We start from the raw sequence: 25,183 nt of genomic DNA, 5'->3' as shown, positions 1-25,183 counted from the left end.
ATTTCATTTGTCCAGCTAAATAGAAATTTTCGACATAATATCTATATTATTTATTACTTCATATTTACTTACTACTAAGAAGAAAGGAAAAAATAAATGCCAAAAAGTTTTAGGGGAATACGTTTCATATGGAATTTCTGATAATGACGACAATGAAGAAGAATATAAAAGTTAAGGATTATCAGAAGCATTTTTATATTTTATGCAAAACTTAATGAGGAATTTCATACAATATTTTAGCTCTTGAGAATGACTCTTGTACAGTTTTAGAGTTGCTCGATATAATGACCGTACTAATAAATAGCCTCAAAAGTAGAAAACAAATTTTTTGGCACCAAAGTTAACAGCATTTCGAAAAAAATGTTTCCTAATGAGCAAAAAACTTTAAGGGCCATTATTACAACTTGCCGTTATAGTTAAAGTTACCTTTAAGGGTACCTTTTTCTATTGATTAAAGTTACCTTTAACTATAACGGCAAGTTGTAATAATGGCCCTAAGACTGAAGTAGAAGACTTTTTAAAAACAGCGGTCAGCTATTTAGAAAATCGTTTTTTTAAAAAATAGCATTTTTAAATTTAAAAAAAAACATATTTTCTTGGGTAGTTTTACAAAAACTTCCGCAAAACCTTCAAATATCTGAAGAAATAGATAACGATAAACTATACATATATCGATTACTGCAGCCTTCGTGAAGTTTATAAACAAATACCAAGAGATTTGTCAAATGATATGGTCCTATATTTTTACCAAACGTGAAAGTAATGATTTTAAGAAAAGTTGTATGTATCGTATTTTCAATACCAGTAAGCATAGCTTTTTGTGAAAGACTTTTTACTACTTTAAACAATCTTTATACTAAATAAATATACCGAATGTCATTCGACCTGATTAGAGCTGAAATATTAATACGAACGAATTTAGAGGAAGTTTGTAAAGATTTTCAAAATGGTTTACAAACCTCTAAGTTGGGAATAGGCCAAAATCCGTAAGTTCAAAAACGAAATAAAGTGGCAGTGTTTTGTATTTAATAATATAAATATGTATATGACGGACTGAACCGAACAATTTTAGGCATAGTTAAATAAATTTTAAGGAATGCAATGAAAATATTTTATTGTGATTCTAAATTTTTAAATAACTGCTAAAAAAAACACTTTTTGTAAAAACTTGAAAAGCGACCAAGTGGGGGTTGTAACGCCCGTTTTCAAAGATTTTGAAACACCCTCAAAATTTTGAGTTATTTTGAAAAAACTGTTTTACGATAGGTCGTAGTTCTCACACATTTTTAGAACGAAAAAAACAGTTATGGTTATGGAAAGGCAAAAAATTAAGCTTTCATAAAATTTATGCATAAAATGTAAGAAAATTTTATATACACAGAAAAAAGTTTCAACATAAATATTATGGCGCATATTCATAAATCATAACTAAAGTCGGAACTAGTAAAACAGAAACTAAAAAATAGTTCATAGATAGTTGTAGATCTTATTCACAATTCATAACTAGCTTAGTTACTGCTTTGACATGTAGAGAAAACAAAATATCGATAATATTTCGATCGATATATACTGTAATTAATTAAAAGGCTTAGAAAACTATTAAAAAACTATTTTTGTTCTCTAAAAAGTACATACAAAATTTATAGTTGTAATTTGTATGTAAATCAATTAAAATAAGGGCATGTAAAATTAAATTTTTCAATAGAATGTTGTTGAGAAAAAAAAAACACATCTCTAGATTATTTTGTTTTTGTATACATGTATTAAAATGAAATCAATCAGCTGTTTTTTTGTAGTGTATTAGTAGTTGGCATTTAGTTACAACTTTACCCATGATTAAGTGCTAACTAATTGTGCTGAAAGTAACCAATTGTGAATAACTTAAATTGGTACTTAAAAAAGTTAACAATTGGTGATCGTTTATGAATATGCGCCTATGATTCGATTTCATTGATTTCAATTCATAACATTTATAAATAATTTCTTAAATAGTATGATATGTTTTGGCTTGAAAAATATAATTTTAATTTCATTTATATTTTTATGTTGTTCAAAAATGTTTGAAATTTTTCATGGAAAATTTTTAGTTTTTTTATGATTTTCAGCTACAAAATGAGACAATATGCGCGAAAATGATTAAATTGATTTAAGTGGATGAAATGCTTTTATGTTTATGAATGTTTTATTATGTTTAATGATAATTTTTAAGTTTCAGATATTCTTTATTTATCTTAAAATATTGGCAAATATATGAAATATACAGAAAGTCAGTTGATAAAGAAGAATTACGGTTGAAGCAACCAAACTATAGTTCCCCCTTCCAAAATTGTGTACCCACAACTGTAAAATTGGGTCACTAAGGTAGAATCATTCGATTGGCAACAAATTCGGTTGCTATCACGAATCTGTTTTCTCTGTGCATATATGTATGTTGATTACAATGGATAAAAATATATTTTAATAAAAATTATTTACACAAAACCAAAATTAATATTTTCTCAGTAATTTTTTTAATGTCCAGTTTTTTTTTGATTTGTCCAGCTTTTTAGACCCCTATGTCCAGCTTTTTGCAAATCTGAATCTGGCAACCCTAATTATAACCCTACAGACATACATTGCCGTCAAGGCTTTGGTTATCCTTATTAGAGTATTGGGTTTCCAGTATAGTTTACTGATCAGAATAACTGATCAGAATAACATACAAGTATTTACGCTGTCCGAGAGTCTTAGTTCAACTCCATTTAATCGGGGTAGCGGGAAATAAGTATTCTTGTACTTCCTTGTGAACAATACAAGTTCGGTTTTGCTTGGGTTCACACTCAGTCTACTCTCAGTACTCCACCGACTTAGTAAACTGAGTGTATTCTCCAACTGATGTGTTATCATGCCAAGTGGATCCCAGAGACTGCCACTGCTACGTCATCCTCATAGGCCACAGTCTTATAAACCATGAGATACAATTTTCTGAGCAGACAATTTACGGCCAGATTCCACAGAAGTAGTGATAATAAAGTGTCTTTCCCCTTTTCAGAGCGAATGATCATAAAAAAAGGTTCATGATCAACATAACAATTGCTTGGTCTAGACCGTGATCTTGTAGAGCTAATCATATAGTTGCAGATTATGCATTATTAAAGGCTCCTTCTATATCCCGAACGGCCACTAATGTAAAATTGAACAATGTAGAACTATATTAAGACCTAATGTCTTCATTTAAATGCCGAAATCCTATCAGGAATCAGGAAGTTTTTTATAATTTTGAAATTTTTAAATAAATATGCAATTTAACATCACAATTGGTCAAATTTGGATATTTTTTTTTAATGTTTATTTATTTATCGAATCTGCCTTACTTAGGCCTGACAATAAGTAATAAAATCTTATAACTAAAATTAAAACTAAATGCTCTCTGACGGGAGCTTTGATGTTCATATGGGCCACATCTTAGCGGGGTGGTAGATCGGCTCTACGAAGCCTTGATCTTGTTTGGGTCTGTGTGAGATGTCTTGCAAGCGGGTTCGGGTGGTTTCGCAATTTCATGATGTATTTCTCGCGGACATTCTTGAATTCATCTTTAACTAACGGTAGGTCTCTATGGATGTTTAAAGGTGCACCTGTAATTGTTCTAAGAATTCTCGATTGGGCCCTCTGTATAAGTTCAATACTGGAATTACTGGCCGTTCCCCACAATTGGATTCCATATGTCCAGATTGGTTTTAAAACACATTTATACAGGATGACTTTATAGTCAAGGCTTAATTTTCATGTGAAGTCTCATGGCTTCTATATGACGACGCCAAGTAAGTCGTCTATCCAAGTGAAAACCAAGGTATCTAACAGTATCTGTCTGTGGAATGTTTATGTTATTTAGTGTGATAGGTGGACAGTCACTCCTTCTGAGAGTAAATGTGATGAGTTTACTTTTGAGTTCATTTACTCGTATTCTCCAGTTATTCCACCATATCTCCACGAGTCTCAGATAATTGGCCGATTTCGTAGAAGCTACCTACGGATCTGCGAATGTTGATATGGTAAGTCTATCACACACAGGCAAGTCAGAAGTATATATCAAATAAAGTGTTGGTCCGAGAACACTTCCCTGTGGAACACCAGCTTTAATTTCATAATTTACTGTTACATTATCGCAATATTTCACTCTAAAAACTCGGTCTGATATGTATGACTCCAGCAATCGATGCGTACTTGGTGGCAGTAGACACTTAATTTTGTGAATTAACCCCTTATGCCACACCTTGTCGGAGGCCTGGGCGATGTCCAAAAAGATAGCACAGCAGTATTTTTTATTTTCAAAAGATTTTCTGATCTCTCCAGTCAATCGATTAACTTGTTCAATGGTTCCATGTTGTTCACGAAAACCAAATTGATGAACTGGGATAATATTTTGGTTATTTAATTATTGCATAATTTTACATTGCAATATTTTCTCAAATAACTGATATGCATGGCAGTAGACTTATAGGTCTGCATGAAGACGGCATTGTTAAATCTTTTCCTGGTTTAGGTATCATTATGATCTGAGCAATTTTCCAATTAGTTGGGAAAACGCCTAGTCTAATGATCGCAGAAAGCAATACAGATAGCACGATTATAGCTATATTCGGTTGGTTTTTAATCATGGATGGCGTAATTTTGTCATATCCTGGAAATATTTTTATATTTATGTTATTTTTGATAACTTTTCGAACGTCCTCGGGATATGATCTGATATGATCATCCGCTGTCTCATGAACAGGAGGATTTTCCAGTACAAAATCATTGTTGGGTGGATTTGGCTTAAATATCTACATTACGTAGGTGCTCGGCAAAAATTAATGCTTTGTCCTTAGCATTTCTTGCCCAATTACCGTCAGATTTTCTCAACGGAGTTTTTCCCTCTACCGGTGGTTTGATGTTACGTGTGGCTTTCCAAAGAGAAAAGTTCGTATGTTTAGTATTCGTCAAACTCTCAATGTATCTTCCACTCTCTTCAGTCTTCTAGTAGCGATGGACAGCCTCTGCTTTGCAGCAGGCGATCTATTTTGTTGCCACTCTCTTCTAAGCTTTCTCTTTTCGAGAAGCAATCGTTCAATATCTGAATTGGAAATATGCATTTTTGGCTTTTTAGAGATCTCGATCCTTGAATGATCCACGGCCGAAATAATTAATGACGTGAAGTCATTGGAATCTTCCTGTGATCAGTAGGCCAGTATGTTGGTTGGCCAGGGGATATGACATCCAAGCAATTCTTAGTGTCAACTTTGTAGAGCTGTCTTCCTCTAGGTTTAATTAGCCGTGAACCCCAGCATGTGTGTTTCGCATTGTAATCACCACATGCCAAGAAACGATCTCCTAAAGTTTCAAAGAATTCTTCAAATTTGTCCTTAGTCATCGAAAATCATGGGGGGCAATATATTGAACTCACTGTAAGATTTCCAAATAAACATTCCAGTCGTATGGAAGTTGCTTGACGAAATTTATTACTTTAAACGGATTTATGACAAGTGAAAAGGGTGTTCAGAGGACCCAATATATTAGAAGGCCCCAAAGGTGATCCAGCTCCATTGGATCCTGTTGGTCATTAAGGTAATGACGAGCCACCGGTATGTGTTAATTTATTTTGGAAATAATTCATTATCAATTGGCATCCTTATTTTTGCTATGGGATCCCAATAATATGTGATCCGGATGATATTCGATGGTTTTTTCATTCCAAAAGCTTTCATTGAAATCGTTATACAAAAAAGGACGAACACAATAGCAAATGATTAAAACAGAAATCCATATTGAAATTACTTCAACAGCCTGAATACTTGCTTTTACCCAAAACCGTTTATCAGAAAATCATTTATTTGAAATATAAAAACCAATTTAATGTTTAATATTTAATTTTTATTTACTAAATTTTATTATTGCACATTTTCATGTAGTTTATTTTTTGGTTTTAATACTAATACTATTTAATTACTTTAACATTTGTTGTATGTATTTAATATATTTTTTTGTCACTTATTTGAATACTAAAGTTAACATATTAAGAAGATTATTGTTTTATTATTATTATTAAATATATAGTCGTTATATTTCAATTTATACAAACTAGAATTATTAGTTAGTTTTATATTTTTAAATATTCATAAAGACAACAATTTGTGTTCAATTAATTTAAATTTTTGAATACGTAAAACAAAATAAAATAAATGTTCTAATAAATATTGTATAAATGTAGTTAAAAAAATATCAAAGCAATTTTTTACAAAACAAATCATAAACGCTAAAAAATAATACTGATATACTGTTAAATATACATATATATTTTGAAATTCAATTTAAATTCAAATTCACGAGAAATAAACGCTTAAAGCAAAGTTATTTTTTCATTATTTCTAAACTCAACGTCATCAAACATCATCATCATACCCATCATTATCATCATCGTTGTCCTTTTCTTTGCTAGTTTACCACAAATCATCCATCAAATAAACCGCGAAATATTTTTTATAATAAAAAAAATGAAGAAAAACAATTGCAAAACATACGCGTTTTTTTGTTTTATAACGAAAATACTTGATGGAATGAAAATTCTAAAAAAAATATTATATATTTTAAACAAAAACAAAGAGATTGTAAAAAAATAGCCAAAAGGATATAAAGATATTTCTAACGTTTTATCAAATCTAACCACAAACTACTGTCTATACGGTGGAAAAAATAAAAGGTAATAAAAAATGTAGCTAAATGGCGTAATGTTGGCAGCACAGGCATTAAAAGTTTGGAAGGGGGGGGGACCAAGGGTAGTTGTGGTTCTATTTGGATGAATGTATGTGGAAAATTGAAGGTAAACACAATTAGCAAACTCAATTTAGGAACTCCCTTTCCCTTGCTTTTAAAGGCAAATTTAATTACAATATTTTAAAGAAAACATAGGAAATTTTGGGTTAAGTTTCAGAATTCAGACTTCTAAGATTTGGAATACCACAATTACTTTTAACTATTTCTGCTTTATTAAAAACAAAATTTCTAAATTAAAATTCAATATTCTAACAGGAACGCTTTAATGTTCTTACTTTTTAAATATGACCTTTAATTTCCCTCAAATTTCTATTCATAATTATTACTTCTCCTGTTGTTGAATACCATTCAAGGCCCCCGAAATAGCTGAATTACCCCCCACACCAGCTGCCGTGGCTGTTGGTTCCATAGTATACATATCTCTTAACAATCTCGCTATTGGCACATTACCAATAGTTTCCTTAAAGAATAAACTTTCTATAGTACATGCTCGTATTGTTCTCAACGAGGGCAGCAGCAGCAATAAACGTCCAAATCGTGTAGCTTGTCTCGGATATCTCAGTCTAACATGATCGGTTAATATACACTGAGCTTGATCTTGTAACATTTCGACGGGCTGTATATCACACAGACCAGGTACATCGGGTGTAAATAAAGCTATGGCCTTCATACAACCCACTTCACTGCCATCCGGTGCTATCTGACGAAATCTTAAGAGTACATCTTGTATGGTTTTGATTTCCGCTTCGGTTTGATCGTCTTGTGGCAGACGCTCTTTGATCATGGGTGATTCGAAAATTGGAGCTAGATCAAGAGGGGTGATCCATTGGGCTAAGTTGAGGAGGAATAACTCTTTCCAAGATTCCTGAAAATAAAGAGAAAATAAGAAAATCAGTTAATAACAAGGAATCTTAAGACAAGTTCAAACGAAAATTTGTATTAATAGATCAGTTTTAAGAGTGTTTTAACTAAAAGGAAATGTGGAAAATTTCACTTCTCTGCTGACTTTGTCCCATTTAAAATTTCTCTGACTTTTATGGCGTTAAGTTCAAAGATATATATAAGCAGCTGATTTCGGTGTATCGGACATTTGAAAAAAGCCTGAATATTTAAAGTTATGGGGTTCCAGTAGCAGCTGTAAATTATTATTTATTAAAAACAGTGCGAAATCGTTCAAATCTGTCTGGTTATAACTTGGAAAAATCTCAGTGTTAGTAAAGCGACTTCACTTTAGATTACTTAGAGACACTAATGTCACTTCACGCTAGGTCACATAAGATATATACAAATATCACATACGTGTCACATGACCCAAAATATACAAATTGGAGTCAGCCAAGTGATCAGACATTACTGCCTATCAGAGCTGTAAATGAATCAATCATTTTTAAAATAATTCGCGAATTAATTCTTTTCGCACAAAAAAATTAATTGAATGAAATATGAGTCAATTCAAATGAATTTGGTAAAAATTGATTGCAATTCGTTTCCAATTCAAATGAATTTGTCAAAGTGAATTGCAATTCATTTGAATTGAATTCATTTTGAATTAATTCAAATGAATTAGAAAAAAGAATTAACAATTCATTTTCAACTCATTTGAATTGATTGAAATTTTAATTGATTTTGTAAATAAATCTACAGTAATCACTGTCGCACAGTGGTATGAGAATAAAAAAAGAGGGAAATAAATCTGTAACTTCTAAACCCTTACGCCGATTTGAATGAAATTTCACATACACAAAAAGAAAGTGTAAGTTTTGAATTTGGACCTCATGACCCCACCAGGAGCGGCACCAGGGGTTCCCAAAATAGGACACCTCGGGTATGTTCAATTTTTAAAATGATCCTATTTCTTCTATTACACATACAGAATCTCCTCGCCGAGCACTAGCTATCAATTATCTCTTATAGCTTAGGAGATATTTGCATTTGAAAATTTAATTTTCAACATTTTTATCCACCCTACACCAGTTTTTTGGTGACCGCGGTTCCAAATATTCTCCGATTTTATCCATTTTTCTTTTATAGGATTAACAATAGATCCACATATCAAATAAAGAAAGAAGTGTTTAAAAATCATGACTGAGTCCAAAGTTACATGCATTTGAATATAAAAAATTAAAAAAGGCGATTTTTCGCAATTTTTTGGGAAAAAAGTACTTTTATCTAAAAATTTTCTAAGAGGATGTATAATGAATTTGTACTTTTTGAAAAGCTAACTTTACGCCAAATATTTTAAATGAAAAAAACATTTATAATTTTTGATACCGACGGGAGCAGGTCCATTCAAAAAATGCTTATTTTTATGTAAAATTCAAATTTAGGGCAAAAATTCTCAAATCGCATACTCGATATCAAAATATAGTAACCTATATTAGATGGCCCAATAAGTTCTTAATTATTTTGTAAAGGGTTCCTATAACTCCGCCCCTATTATGGATATTATAGCCAAAAAACGAAAAAATCCCATTTTTGGGATTTTTCAAGATTTTTTAGGAATTGCGGGATACTTGATTACAAATTTCAAAATTTGTTTTTATTTTTCCATTTTAAATAGAAAAATCTACATAACTGTGAAATTTCATTAAAAAATATACATAAATACAAATTTTATTTCAATTTGAAAAATTTGTATCTATGCAAAATTCAATAAAAAACATTTTTTGTCATATTTTTCAAAAAAGTATTCCATGAATTTTTTAATTGTCAAAAGTTATATACATTTTTGAAAAGTAGACAAAATCCTCTATCCATTGATATATAACATGTCTACCTTATGTTTTTTACGTGTCAAATTAATTAGGGAAAACTTAACAACTCGCTGAGAATTTACCTAGCACTGTTATTTACATTCATAAAAATGTTATTATGTCGGCAACATGCGACATGTCGTTTTGTTATTCAACTAATTTTTTATGTAAAAGAAAGCAAGGATTACTCTTTCCCATAATATACTGGAATTGTCAGGTAGCGGAGGAATAGGAATTGTTAGGTATAGGCGAAAATCCTATCAAAATGGGAAATTTGTTTTTTTGCTAAAAGAAAATTAACTAGCAACTTTTTATTCATTTGAATTGCAATCCATTGTTCTAATTCATTTAAATGAATTCAAAATCAATTCAAATGGATTGGAACTTTCGTATCTTCTTTTTATCTCTGGCTCAAACCTATATAAATAACTCTTGAAACTAATCCGAAGATAAATTGATTATTTAAGAACTCTATAAAAATAAATGATTTACGAAATATATAATTGAACAATTCTCGATAAAAGATTTTTATAATCAAGGCGATCATCCATTCTTCTTATACACAAATCCAGTTATTAACCTCTTCAGACCTGAATTTGAACCGATTGATGTAGTAGATTTTTTATATATCGGCTGTGTCGTAAAGATATCTACAACTTAAAATAAAACAACGTACACAAATTTGTACCCAAGGTCTGAATAGGTTGGAGATTGGACCAATATTTTATATATTACTAGTTTACCGCCCCAGCTTCGACCGGTAGCTATTTACTAATGTTAATTCTTCAAGTTTCTCCAACCCTCATAGACCTGCCTGTTCTTATTTATTTGCTTCTATGACATTTGCCTCGTTTACAGTTAAATGAACGATAATGTTTAGCCACTGATTCCTATGATTGCCGACCATTGATGTAAATACATTCAATCCGGATTGTCATAGAATCCAATCATTGTCGGAATCGGTTTTGAAAACGACAGAAAAAGTACATTGGTCTCGTGCATTAAATTCTTTATCGATTAAACAAAAAATTACATTGGATTTCATAAGTCTTCGACAATGATTGGATTCTATGACAAACCCTAATGATTGATAATTTTTCAGAACAAATGGCTCGAAACAATCTTCTATAATAAACAAACAAAATTAATTCAACATTTTTAATATTTTCACTGAAAAGAAGATATTCCTTCCTTTCCGAACTGATACAAAACACATCTTGTTAAAGATCCCTATAATTAACACCAAAAAAAAACTTTTAAAGCTTTAACTGTTTAAAGTCATGAACAAAAAAAAAATCGAAAAGCGAACAAAAGCTTACCTGCAACAATAATATTTGATCACTCCTTGACAAGGTTTGAAATGGCATTAAACATTTCACCCAACGCACAGCCATGAACAACAAACGGGCCGTAGTCTCCTGCAACATTTCCCAGGACAACAAACGTGAATCCAAGCCAATTAATTGTTGTGGCAACGGTGGAAACAAAATGGAATTGTGTACTTGATATTGAATGATTTCCTGACATTTATCCGGACTAAGCAGCAATTCAATGAAACCATTTTGACGTGCAGCATACAAAGCAGCGGCAGCATGTGTATGCTGGCTATGTGAGGCTGTTGAGGAAGAGGAGGTAGTCGACGAAGAGGGTGGAGGTGGTGGTGGTGGTTGATGGCCTGGTGTTGTTGGCTGGCAAGTTGTAGGTGTTAGAGTAGCTGTGGCCTGTTGATGGGAAGAGTTGGGTGGTAGTGATGGTAGTGCTACTAAACCAATATGAGGGTTCGCTTGTAGGGATGCAATATTGTGCAGGGTTGTGGGTGACGAACGTTTTTGTATCTGTGTAAAGGCTGTCAGATGTAATGGTGATTGGGCCAAGCGAGTGGGCGAGGAGGAAGGTGAGGCATTGAGCAGGTTTAAATTACGATTGTTATATGATGAGTTGTTGTTATTATTATTGTTGTTGTGATGCTGGTGGAGGTGGTGATGATGGCTCAAACTAAGAGGACTATTTAAAATAATGGGCGAATGTGAGCTTGAAGTACGATTGGTGTCTGTGGGTGATAGGGGCTCTTGTGGTCCTGGTGAGTTGCTGGGCGACATGGGTGGTGGAGTAGCTGAAGGTGTTTCAGTTTCAACATTTACTCTAGGCGATTCACTGCCCAATGAAGAACGTCCACCTACCGATGATATTGATTGTATTGAAGCTGTTGGTGAGGGTGATGAATAGTTTTGATTCATGGTTTTATTATAAAACTCTAAACTGTTATTGCTGGCGGCACCAGCACTACCCGCTGAGGAGCCATCACCACGACTGTTGGTCAAATCATAGGTGGGTACTCCACTGTTTTGGTTATGATGATTAAGCGTGGATGCGGAAGATGTTGGCACTATATTGTTGGCAGAGCCTGCCAAGCCCGGCAATTTACTAGTAGCCTCGGCTATAAGATTGTGATGCATTTGAGGCAGTAAGTGTGGAGGAAAAGCCAAATGAGGCGGTGGCACATGTTGTCCTCCCCCGTTGGTATTGGGTCCCAGGCCAGGATGGTGGAAAGCTGTAGGATGGGGTGGTCCATGAAAACCAGCCGTTGGATGATGTGTAGAAATATGCGATGTATAATTAAAAGAAGCCGAGACATTTGTAACCAAAGATACCGGTAAGTGGGCTGCATGTGCATGATAGGGACCATGAGGATGGCCCGCCAAACCATTCAAATGATGATGATGGGCATGATGATGAGCCGGATGCTGATGATGCTGATGATGCAGCTGAGGATGTAGTTTTGGTTTTCGTGGTCCCCTTTCATGTTGTACCGCTAAAAGAACAAAACAAAATTTAAAGTAAAATTTCCATATGCTAAATTCTCATCTAGTCATCATTATTTTAAAATTAACTTATTTGTATAACTGTAGTATCATTTTATTTTATTTATTTATTTATGTTGTTAAAAAGTAGATTATCACAATTATCTACTTGAATAGATTTTCAAACACCCATAACAATTTGCCCTTTATTCCTCTTTATCTTTGTTCATAATAAGAAGAGGGTTGGTTGGTTGGTTGCATGTTTCTCAGTCATCGTCAGTATTTCTTTTAGCGCTGACTTTGCGCAAGTTGTAAGAAACCCCAGCAACAGCAAAAAAGTAGCAAAGTAGAAAATTTTCAAAGGAATTGCCAGCAAAGTTTGTTGAAGAAATCAAAATGGCGCTGAGGTTTGAGTTTTTGATTTATTCCCGGTGTATGTGGTGGTGGTACGTCTTGAAAAGGAAAAGTTTTTTTGTTTAATTTAATACTTTTTAATGTGTGATGTTTGAATTTGCATACGGGATGTTGTTAGTTAGTGTGCGAGAAGAATTTGTCAAGAAATTTACTTAATTTTTTGTGGGTTAGATAAATAAGAAACTTTGAAATCTTTTTGTTAAATAGAAAAAACACAAAAGATTTCAATTTGTTGTGGATGAGGAATGGAAAAATCTGCAGGAAAATTTAAGCGAATTCATGAAAGTAACTAAAAAAAGAAAGTAAAGTCGTTTAAGTCCATATTTTACCCTACATTTGATAACTTGTTTAGAAACAAAATGTATCAGATTGATATTTTTGCTCAATTTTTATAAACGAAGGAATAAACCACCAGATTTTTTCAAATTCGTATTAAAAGCTGAACAAATATGAGGAAAATAACACATCTTTCAAACGTAATATTGAAAAGTTCTCGATAAAAGTTTAATACGATCAAGGAGACCTATGAATATCTATCTTAGTTTATTGGGTCATAATTACCCTAAAAAAATTATTCGACAACTTTTTTTTAGATTTTTAAAGTTTGCCTTTGCAATTTTTATACCCTTCAACTTCGTAGAAGGCTATATATAAGTTTGTTATTCCGTTTGTAATTTCCACAATATAATTTTCCGACCCTATAAAGTATATATATTCTGGATCCTTATAGATAGCGGAGTCGACAGACAGTATGTCTGTCTGTTGAAATCAATTTTCTGAAGACCTCAGATATCTACGGGATCCAAATCTTCAATAATTCTGTCAGACATGCTTTCGATAAGTTTCCTATTTAAAGTCAGCAAAATCGGTCCACAAATGGCTGAGATATGAGGAAAAAACCAGGACAACCTCGATTTTTGACCTATATCTGGATTACTAAGTCATTAATATAGACAATATGGATATCTCATGATAGATATTTAAAAGACCTTTGCAACGACGTATATAAGACCATAGTAAGTTGGACATAGAATGAGTCAAAATCGGAAAAAATATTTTTAACCCGAATTTTTGTTTTTCACCAAAAATTTAAAAAACCAAAATTTTTTTTTAAAATTAAAAAAAAAAAATTTTAAATAACAATTCGAAAAAAAAAAATTCCAAAAAATGAAAAAAACAACTTTCGGAACAAATTAATTTTGTTTACCTAATATTTAAAATTTGTATTTTGAAGTATAATTTGGTGAAGTATAATTCGGAGCCACTACATGCAATTTTGACAAGGCTTGAAATGACATTAAAATCTCACTAAATGTTCAAACTGTAAGCCTATGACGGAATAATTTTTGAAAAGTTTAAGAAGTTTGATTTCCTGTATGGCTATGTATTCTAACTGGGTGTTTTAAGGTTGCATTTTCTGAAAGCTTAGATCATCAGCTATAATTCCTACAATGATTATTTTGTAATTGAATCTGTAGTTTATTATTATACCCCTCACCATGAGTGGGAGTTTGTTATTTTGTTTATAATTTCCACATTTTTCATTGGCGACCCGATAAAGTATATATATTTTGGATCGTTATATATAGCGGAGTCGATATAGCCTTGTCGGTCTCTCTGTTGAAATTAACGTTCCAAAGCCCCAAAATAACTTGTATACATGATTGATAAATCAAGATTATGCACAGCCGAATATAGCACTCTTACTGCTCCAATAAAAAACTAATAATAATAAAAAACCAATTGCTGAGGCGACTCAAGTATGATGTGCAGCATTACATACATCTACTGCTATACAGAAATATAAATTTTCAGAAAAATGCGACTTTGGGATGTGCACTTAGGACACAACATGTTCAACATTTTCAGCTAACACTAATCTATTGAAGTTTACAACTTCAGGGAAAACTTTATTTTATTTCAGCTTCGGTTCTTTTTTACGGATTTCGGTAAGGTGCATCATAACATTCTACTGTATAGATTAGACAAACCTAGCTTTTCACCTATAATCCTTAAATCCCACGTGGGGCTACCTAACACAAGGACAATTTCATAGTTTTTTTTATTATCTCAAGAACTGCCTGAAGCTGCCAGAAAATTATATCGGAATACCATTGACACGAGGAAACGAAGATTCTCCCATTCGTGAATGCCAGTGGAAGGGTCATCCAAACTACAATATTATGGATCAAAAAAGAAAGACCCGTGTCTCTCAGTTTTGTACTTTTTATTATTTTTGCAAAAAAGTGGTAATTTTCTCAGGCTCATAACTTGCAAACAGTTCGGAATTTTGATTTACTCTCTGAGGCAAAGTTGTAGCCCTTGTCATAAAGAAAAAAAATTGTGAACATATAAAATCAGATTTCAGCAGCTCATAATAGATAGAACCCTTTTGCTCCCACCAAATACAGAGCATTACCTCAGCGGCACATTTTTCAAATTAAAGAAAAAAAGCAAAACTTCCGCAAAATGATACTGTTGGTACAAAATTTGCAATTTTCGAAACAAAAAAAAATATTTTTTGTAAAAATTAAGTAAAATAAGTAAAAATTATATCAATTTCGTTGTCATTTCGTTATCAAGGTATTAATGATGGGAACCCAAATAATTTTTCTTTTACCAAAAAGTATATAAGCTTATGTACTTTTTTCAAACTTCTTAACATAGTATCTTTCTTTCATTTTTTACAAAATATATTTCTTTACTTTTTTCTATATAATTTAATATGCTCATTTCGCGCCCAGAAAACAAAAAATAAATGCCTTAAGACTTTTGAACAGATTTTTTTCTCGCCTTTTTTTTATTTGTCACGCTTACTTAAACCCTTAGTTAAAATTTTGATGAGTCAAAAGTTTTTTTCTGCAGAGTTTTTGTTAATATTTGCTACTTGTGAAGAATTCATTTAATTTTTTTTCCAACAGCTTTTACTTTTTGCTAACAAAGTCTGCTGATGTTTGCTCTTAATTGAAATGTTTGATCTTTAAAAGGCTTTGAGGCTTTTTTATGGCAACAAAAAAATAATAAAACTTTTTTTTTAAGGTTGAAATGTAAAAAGACTAATAATGTTTAAATTGAAATTAAAAGTTACTTAAAATTATTAGAAAATTAAATTTTATTTTTTAAAAATCTGAACAAAATTTTGGATAATTTTCAAAATTTTTTTAATTATTACAAGAAAAAACTGAATTTAACTTTACTAATCTTTAAATATTACCTTTGTTTCTGCTTACCACTTAAAAACTTCTTTCTAAACATGATCTGTGGAAAATTTTCTTAAATTTCTTCTTTCCACTTTTACCCCAAAAACCACAATTTTGTGTTGACACCACCACCATCACCATCATTCTTTAAGAGCATGAAAATCTTTAAGTTTCCATCTTAAGGGTAAAATTTACACATTGTTTTATAACAACAATAACAAAGTATTACCAGACAATATAGAAAGGCTTATAAGCCTAAATATATGCTATGCTTTACTAACTTGTATTTATTTACTAAACACTTTAGCAAGACTTTTGAGAATTTTGTGTTTTCATTTGTTTATATTCTAAGAAATAATTTGCCATATAAAGGACATTATGGCATTTTAACATTTTAACATAAAATATTTCATGTAAATAAAGACTTATAGAGAGAGATAATAAAGACAGTAAAAGTTTCCGAAGAATTTAAAGAAAACTAATTTAAAATAAAAGATGTTTGAAATTTATGCTTCAACGAATTTAGTTCAATTACTATTGCTTTTATTAAATAAATATGTCTTTAAAGTCAAATTATAAATGTTTTATAGAAAATTAATTTTAAAGCTAAAATAATTTCGTATTTATTTAAAGTAATTATTTATGGTTTTTTTTGCCTAAAAGTATGTACAAATTGATGCTTAACTTTTCAGCCTAAAAGTAGACTTTTTAATTGAAATTGTGTGCAATATTTATAAACTCCAAGTTGTTTATATTCGGTAAAACAATTCGTTTTAATTACAAAAACTCAAAAAAAAATTAAAATTTTTATTTTGAAGTATAATTTGGTGAAGGGTATATAAGATTCGGCACAGCCGAATATAGCTCTCTTACTTGTTTTTATTTTAGTTTTGTTTGCCTAAAAGTAGATACAAATTCATGTTTAACTTTTCAGCCTAAAAGTAGGCTTTTTAAGTGATATTTTGTAGAATCTTTCCAAGGAGTTTAATGTGGGTAAAACAATTCGTTGTGATAAATTTCAAATAATTTTCCAACACATTCCCCCTCCTTCAACTTAAAGCACACTTCTATAATTCTCATTTTTGTTACTGTTTTTGTAAAGGTGTGAATAATGTCAAGTGTTTTCTTTACATTTTGTCTACATATGATTACGTCAGACTATCAGTTACAAAAAATAAACATTTAAATCCCCTTCTCCAGAGTAGTTTCGTAAACATCAAACTCTTCCTGGCCTTTTGTTTAGTAACCCGTTTTCTTTACATACATCATACATATGACTATGACATACACGATTAGCAATGGATTAAAATGTCACCCCTCTCTATATGTATACCCATGGATGTGTGTGTGTGTCAACATTTGTAGTTGATTTCATGTGTATTTCCCTTTCCTCATTTTAATTACCCAAACAAATAAAAGTCACAATGATACGCCCTCTACATGTACAATGTTAATAAATGTATAGATCCTATATGTTGGCAAGGATGTCCCCTGAAAAAAGGATTGAAACTGTTCCGAAATTTTGTGAAAAACTTTAAGTTACAGGCCATAACTCTCCTAAATTTTAACCTAACACATTCTTGAAATATTCGATATATTTTAGAAATAAGTTTTAAAGGAGCACCCCTTATTTTTACACATATACATGTATAGCTCTATATGTACACTACAATATCCTTTAGTATTTGTCATAAAATGTGTATATTTGGTTGGTATAATGGTTATACAATCATCTGCGCACATGTGTTCCTGGTCCCACGTTCTGTTTAAATCATTTCTTAAGAATTTATTGTTGCGTTGAAGAAGAACAGGAACGAAACAAAAAAGAGGTTAAAAACTGCACAAAAGTTAAAAAAATGGTTTAATTAAGTAAAGGAGTTATTAATGCCAAACAAAAATTAATTCCAGCCGAAAATAAAGAACAGATTAAGAGATTTACACAACATTTGTTAAAAGAGTTTTCCATACAAAACATAATCAGACAATTTTGAAACTTGTTTTCCTATAGAAAACAATATTATGATTGTGAAGATGTTTTCTATAGAAAACTGCATCAGTTCAAGAAGATGTTTTCTATAGAAAACTGCATCAGTTCAAGAAGATGTTTTCTATAGAAAATTCATCAGTTCAAGAAGATGTTTTCTATAGAAAACTTCATCAGTTCATGAAGAGATTTTCTACAGAAAACTTCATTTGTTCGAGAAGACGTTTTCTATAGAAAACTTCATTTGTTCGAGAAGATGTTTTCTATAGAACACTTCATCTGTTCGAGAAGATGTTTTCTATAGAAAACTTCATCTGTTCGAGAAGATGTTTTCTATAGAAAACTTCATCTGTTCGAGAAGATGTTTTCTATAGAAAACTTCATCTGTTCGAGAAGATGTTTTCTATAGAAAACTTCATCTGTTCGAGAAGATGTTTTCTATAGAAAACTTCATCTGTTCGAGAAGATGTTTTCTATAGAAAACTTCATCTGTTCGAGAAGATGTTTTCTATAGAAAACTTCATCTGTTCGAGAAGATGTTTTCTATAGAAAACTTCATCTGTTCGAGAAGATGTTTTCTATAGAAAACTTCATCTGTTCGAGAAGATGTTTTCTATAGAAAACTTCATCTGTTCGAGAAGATGTTTTCTATAGAAAACTTCATCTGTTCGAGAAGATGTTTTCTATAGAAAACTTCATCTGTTCGAGAAGATGTTTTCTATAGAAAACTTCATCTGTTCGAGAAGATGTTTTCTATAGAAAACTTCATCTGTTCGAGAAGATGTTTTCTATAGAAAACTTCATCTGTTCGAGAAGATGTTTTCTATAGAAAACTTCATCTGTTCGAGAAGATGTTTTCTATAGAAAACTTCATCTGTTCGAGAAGATGTTTTCTATAGAAAACTTCATCTGTTCGAGAAGATGTTTTCTATAGAAAACTTCATCTGTTCGAGAAGATGTTTTCTATAGAAAACTTCATCTGTTCGAGAAGATGTTTTCTATAGAAAACTTCATCTGTTCGAGAAGATGTTTTCTATAGAAAACTTCATCTGTTCGAGAAGATGTTTTCTATAGAAAACTTCATCTGTTCGAGAAGATGTTTTCTATAGAAAACTTCATCTGTTCGAGAAGATGTTTTCTATAGAAAACTTCATTTGTTCGAGAAGATGTTTTCTATAGAAAACTTCATCTGTTCGAGAAGATGTTTTCTATAGAAAACTTCATCTGTTCGAGAAGATGTTTTCTATAGAAAACTTCATCTGTTCGAGAAGATGTTTTCTATAGAAAACTTCATCTGTTCGAGAAGATGTTTTCTATAGAAAACTTCATCTGTTCGAGACGATGTTTTCTATAGAAAACTTCATCTGTTCGAGACGATGTTTTCTATAGAAAACTTCATCTGTTCGAGACGATGTTTTCTATAGAAAACTTCATCTGTTCGAGAAGATGTTTTCTATAGAAAACTTCATCTGTTCGAGAAGATGTTTTCTATAGAAAACTTCATCTGTTCGAGAAGATGTTTTCTATAGAAAACTTCATCTGTTCGAGAAGATGTTTTCTATAGAAAACTTCATCTGTTCGAGAAGATGTTTTCTATAGAAAACTTCATCTGTTCGAGAAGATGTTTTCTATAGAAAACTTCATCTGTTCGAGAAGATGTTTTCTATAGAAAACTTCATCTGTTCGTGAAGATGTTTTCTATAGAAAACTTCATCTGTTCGAGAAGATGTTTTCTATAGAAAACTTCATCTGTTCGAGAAGATGTTTTCTATAGAAAACTTCATCTGTTCGAGAAGATGTTTTCTATAGAAAACTTCATCTGTTCGAGAAGATGTTTTCTATAGAAAACTTCATCTGTTCGAGAAGATGTTTTCTATAGAAAACTTCATCTGTTCGAGAAGATGTTTTCTATAGAAAACTTCATCTGTTCGAGAAGATGTTTTCTATAGAAAACTTCATCTGTTCGAGAAGATGTTTTCTATAGAAAACTTCATCTGTTCGAGAAGATGTTTTCTATAGAAAACTTCATCTGTTCGAGAAGATGTTTTTTATAGAAAACTTCATCTGTTCGAGAAGATGTTTTCTATAGAAAACTTCATCTGTTCGAGAAGATGTTTTCTATAGAAAACTTCATCTGTTCGAGAAGATGTTTTCTATAGAAAACTTCATCTGTTCGAGAAGATGTTTTCTATAGAAAACTTCATCTGTTCGAGAAGATGATTTCTATAGAAAACTTCATCTGTTCGAGAAGATGATTTCTATAGAAAACTTCATCTGTTCGAGAAGATGTTTTCTATAGAAAACTTCATCTGTTCGAGAAGATGTTTTCTATAGAAAACTTCATCTGTTCGAGAAGATGTTTTCTATAGAAAACTTCATCTGTTCGAGAAGATGTTTTCTATAGAAAACTTCATCTGTTCGAGAAGATGTTTTCTATAGAAAACTTCATCTGTTCGAGAAGATGTTTTCTATAGAAAACTTCATCAGTTCATGAAGAGGTTTTCTATAGAAAACTTCATCAGTTCATGAAGAGGTTTTCTATAGAAAACTTCATCAGTTCATGAAGAGGTTTTCTATAGAAAACTTCATCAGTTCATGAAGAGGTTTTCTATAGAAAACTTCATCAGTTCATGAAGAGGTTTTCTATAGAAAACTTCATCAGTTCATGAAGAGGTTTTCTATAGAAAACTTCATCAGTTCATGAAGAGGTTTTCTATAGAAAACTTCATCAGTTCATGAAGAGGTTTTCTATAGAAAACTTCATCTGTTGGAGAAGATGTTTTCTATAGAAAACTTCATCTGTTGGAGAAGATGTTTTCTATAGAAAACTTCATCTGTTGGAGAAGATGTTTTCTATAGAAAACTTCATCTGTTGGAGAAGATGTTTTCTATAGAAAACTTCATCTGTTGGAGAAGATGTTTTCTATAGAAAACTTCATCTGTTCGAGAAGATGTTTTCTATAGAAAACTTCATCCGTTCGAGAAGATGTTTTCTATAGAAAACTCCATTAGTTTCTAAAGATGTTTTCTATAGAAAACTTCATCTGTTCGAGATGATGTTTTCTATAGAAAACTTCATCTGTTCGAGAAGATGTTTTCTATAGAAAACTTCATCTGTTCGAGAAGATGTTTTCTATAGAAAACTTCATCTGTTCGAGAAGATGTTTTCTATAGAAAACTTCATCTGTTCGAGAAGATGTTTTCTATAGAAAACTTCATCTGTTCGAGAAGATGTTTTCTATAGAAAACTTCATCTGTTCGAGAAGATGTTTTCTATAGAAAACTTCATCTGTTCGAGAAGATGTTTTCTATAGAAAACTTCATCTGTTCGAGAAGATGTTTTCTATAGAAAACTTCATCTGTTCGAGAAGATGTTTTCTATAGAAAACTTCATCTGTTCGAGAAGATGTTTTCTATAGAAAACTTCATCTGTTCAAGAAGATGTTTTCTATAGAAAACTTCATCTGTTCGAGAAGATGTTTTCTATAGAAAACTTCATCTGTTCGAGAAGATGTTTTCTATAGAAAACTTCATCTGTTCGAGAAGATGTTTTCTATAGAAAACTTCATCTGTTCGAGAAGATGTTTTCTATAGAAAACTTCATCTGTTCGAGAAGATGTTTTCTATAGAAAACTTCATCTGTTCAAGTAGAGGTCTTTCATAGAAAACTTCATCAGTTCGAGAAGAGGTTTTCTATAGAAAACTCATCAGTTCGAGAAGAGGTTTTCTATAGAAAACTTCATCGGTTCGAAAAGATGTTTTCTATAGAAAACTTCATCTATTTGAGAAGATGTTTTCTATAGAAAACTTCATCTCTTTGAGAAAATGTTTTCCATAGAAAACTTCATCTCTTTGAGAAGATGTTTTCCATAGAAAACTTCATCTCTTTGAGAAGATGTTTTCCATAGAAAACTTCATCTCTTTGAGAAGATGTTTTCCATAGAAAACTTCATCACTTTGAGAAGATGTTTTCCATAGAAAACTTCATCTCTTTGAGAAGATGTTTTCCATAGAAAACTTCATCTCTTTGAGAAGATGTTTTCCATAGAAAACTTCATCTCTTTGAGAAGATGTTTTCCATAGAAAACTTCATCTCTTTGAGAAGATGTTTTCCATAGAAAACTTCATCTCTTTGAGAAGATGTTTTCTATAGAAAACTTCATCTCTTTGAAAATATAGAAAACTTCATTAATTTATAAAGAAGTTTTCTATATAAAGCTTCATTAGTTTCTAAAGAGGTTTTATATTTTATTAGTTTCTTAAGAAGTTTTCTATATGAAATATCGATGTGGTTTTCTTTGTGATTTTCTCTGACTTTTCAAGCTTTTAAACTTTATACAACTTTCTTTATTTTCTAAATATGAAAATAATGAACAACCAACATCTGTTTCATATTAATGATCATCATTTAAGAAAATACAAATTCATGACAAGCAACAGTTCAGTTCAGTCGTTTTCACATTCATTAATTTTCCAACCCCTCAAATAAAACTTCAATGTGTAGCGTTTTTCATTTAATGGCCCATGGATAAAACGCACCTTAACGAATCTCGACAAGTATTATTTGTAATTTTACGGTTAATATTTTTCAATTGTTTGTGTTTTATTATACGCGTATTGTAATAAACAATAAACAATTGTAATACAATTGTTATTAAGTATTTGCCTCATTGTTTGTTTTTTTTTTATCAGATAATTTTGTTTAAATAAATGTTTTCTTTTCATCATCATCTCAGCTTAATGATTTTACAGATATAAAGAAGTGTAACAACGCATTCAAATAAAAGATATATGTAACTATTACTCGTAAATACAAAATAAATAAATTCTTTATTTGATAATTATTTGTAACAACAGGAGATTTGAAAAAGTGTAGTAGCTACATTTTCATTTCACTGCAAGTGAAAACATCCCTCTTCGGCTTTCAGGTTTATTTTGGTTTTGTGTCTATTAAAGAAGGTATAAATTTTGATATTTTCAATTCAAAGAGTGTTTTGAGTAAAAAAATAAGTAACGAGTTAACGGGTGTGAATTTTCCCATCTGTATTTGTAGCTTTTATTTCTTTTGATTACAGTTTTGTGCATCAAAATTCTGGGAACAGAGTTGTTAAAGAAAGAGTTCTTTAAAATAGCATAGACACAAATTCTTAAATAATTAAATCAATTGGAAATTGACACCATAAAGAATATGTGCCATATCCACGATCTGTATGTTAAAATAATCTTTCCGAAGCCTCCAAATAACTTACAGACATGATAGATACATCAGCAATTTTTTAAATAGGAAAATAGGTCCACAAATGGCGGAGATATAAATAGAAAACTACGACTACCTCGATTTTTACCTGTTTTAATATTTATCTGAATTGGTAAGTCATTAACATATAAAATATTTATTTCTACAGATAGACAATTCCAACGACGTAAATAACGCCACAGAAATTCGTACCGACAATGGGTCAAAATCGGGAAAAATATATTTTCACCCAAAAACGTATTATCAACCAAAAATCAGTTTACTCCTAAAATGTTTTTTTTAGCAAAAATGCTTTTCAATCATTATCTTAAAGATAACTTTGGTGAAGGTTAGGTACCATGGCAGCCACTCATCAAGCAGCTCACTTGGGTCCCTTAAAAACTGATTCCATTGTGATACCCAAGAGATAAACACCAGGGTATTTATAATACGTCCATTGTCTTCGAGGTGAACCAAGCGGATTCTCTGATGAAGAAGTGGATTCGTCTTAAAAATCTTAGATTCCGAGGATACGTTCCCACAAGTTTGTCAGAGCCGGGCATTGGTAGAATAGGTGGGACACAGTCTCCTCCTCTTCTTGATTATGACAGCTTCTACAGTGGTTGTACCGTAGGCACAATTTTCTAGCATGTGTCTCAATTATACAGTGTCCTGTAATAAAGGAAACAATTAGCCATATTTGCTTGCGACGGATTTCCATAAGTAGATTCGTCCTCGACTTCGTTATAGCACAGGAGGGTTCATTGGTCCACCGGTTTTGTGCAGTCTCATATATTCTCTGCTGTACAACCATCTTGCATTTTACAAGGGAAATACCAGAAAAGGGATCGATCGCCTCTTACCCTGATTTCCAGGGACCAATATAAGCGTTATCCTAGAATGTCTCGCTGTCTCATTTAGGGATACCCGACATTTATCGGTTAACCCGCTATTCCGTTAATGGCAGCCTTGCTATCAGTAAATATACATATATCTCCAGATATTTTGGTCCCAAAATTCTCAATAAAGAAACCTCCACAAGTCTTATTAGCCGTTTTATGACATCGTCAGGAGAGAAGAGTCCGCGCAGTCATATATCCTTGTTCGGGATTATAATATGGAAATTCATGACGAAAAAGGTTTTGCGATGCAGCATATTTCCATAGTAATTCAGTATATTAGAGTGCTAAAGGTCCTTACCAGACCACGAAGAGCATACAGTCTCACAGCAGAATTGAAAGACATTTGTATCACCATCAGAACAACTGGTAACCACTGGAGAAATAGTAAAAAGTGCCTTAGAGGAGGTAGACCTTATAGCGCCTGCAATATGTAGTCCTTAAAACTCGTTCAAAGGCCTTCCGGTGAGTAGCATTCTCCAAGGCGTGCCACCAAACTAGTACTCCATAAAACAAGATGGGTTTAACAACTGCTTTCAAGATCCAATTGATATCCTTCGGCATAATACCCCAGTTAGTACCAATTGCCATTTTGCAAGCATATATGGCCACATAGGCCTTTTTAATCCTTTTCTGAATGTTGATATTCCAGGATAATATTTTATCTAGAATGATACCAAGGTACTTTGCAACTAGATATTGTATCCAGAAATTTACGAGATATTAATACCGCAACATCAGCATACGCGACTGTTTTGATCCTTCTGCTATCCATTTTTAGCAGCAGGGCATTCATAGCCATATTCCACAGAAGCGGTGATAGTACACCTCCCCGCGGGGTTGCACGATTGACTTGGTGACGGGTGTATTAGATTTGGCAGAACGAAATATAGTTCTCTTACTAGTTATAATTAAATAACTTATTTTTTTTAAATAAAACAAAAACGGTTTTGGATATCAATGAAATTCTTTATTCCTGTGAAAGTACGTTCGATTCCATTATGTATGGAACTCGATTTCTTTTGCATGGCCACCACGTTCACGCTTGCAGAAGTCCAGACGATGAATCCAATTTTCGACGGTTTTCAAGCATAATTCGGCCGATAA

The 25,183-nt window shown here is 31.8% G+C and overlaps 1 protein-coding gene across 1 annotated transcript in view; it reads right to left on the bottom strand.

Annotated features, from left to right (window-relative positions):
• Positions 1–7,111: 7,111 nt before the first annotated feature.
• Positions 7,112–25,183, bottom strand: part of dsf (dissatisfaction) — a 64,885-nt gene continuing 46,813 nt past the window's right edge. The window contains exons 4-5 of the mRNA XM_065500334.1: positions 10,862–12,354; positions 7,112–7,654 (exon numbers count right to left, since the gene is read on the bottom strand). Coding sequence (XP_065356406.1) covers positions 7,112–7,654; positions 10,862–12,354 — 2,036 coding nt within the window. The remainder of the gene's footprint in view (positions 7,655–10,861; positions 12,355–25,183) is intronic.

The sequence above is a fragment of the Calliphora vicina genome, chromosome 2 (genome assembly GCF_958450345.1).
Source record: "Calliphora vicina chromosome 2, idCalVici1.1, whole genome shotgun sequence".
NCBI lineage: Eukaryota > Metazoa > Arthropoda > Insecta > Diptera > Calliphoridae > Calliphora > Calliphora vicina.
The sequence above is the reverse complement of the archived record's forward strand: the minus strand, read 5'-3'. Positions and strand labels throughout refer to the sequence as shown.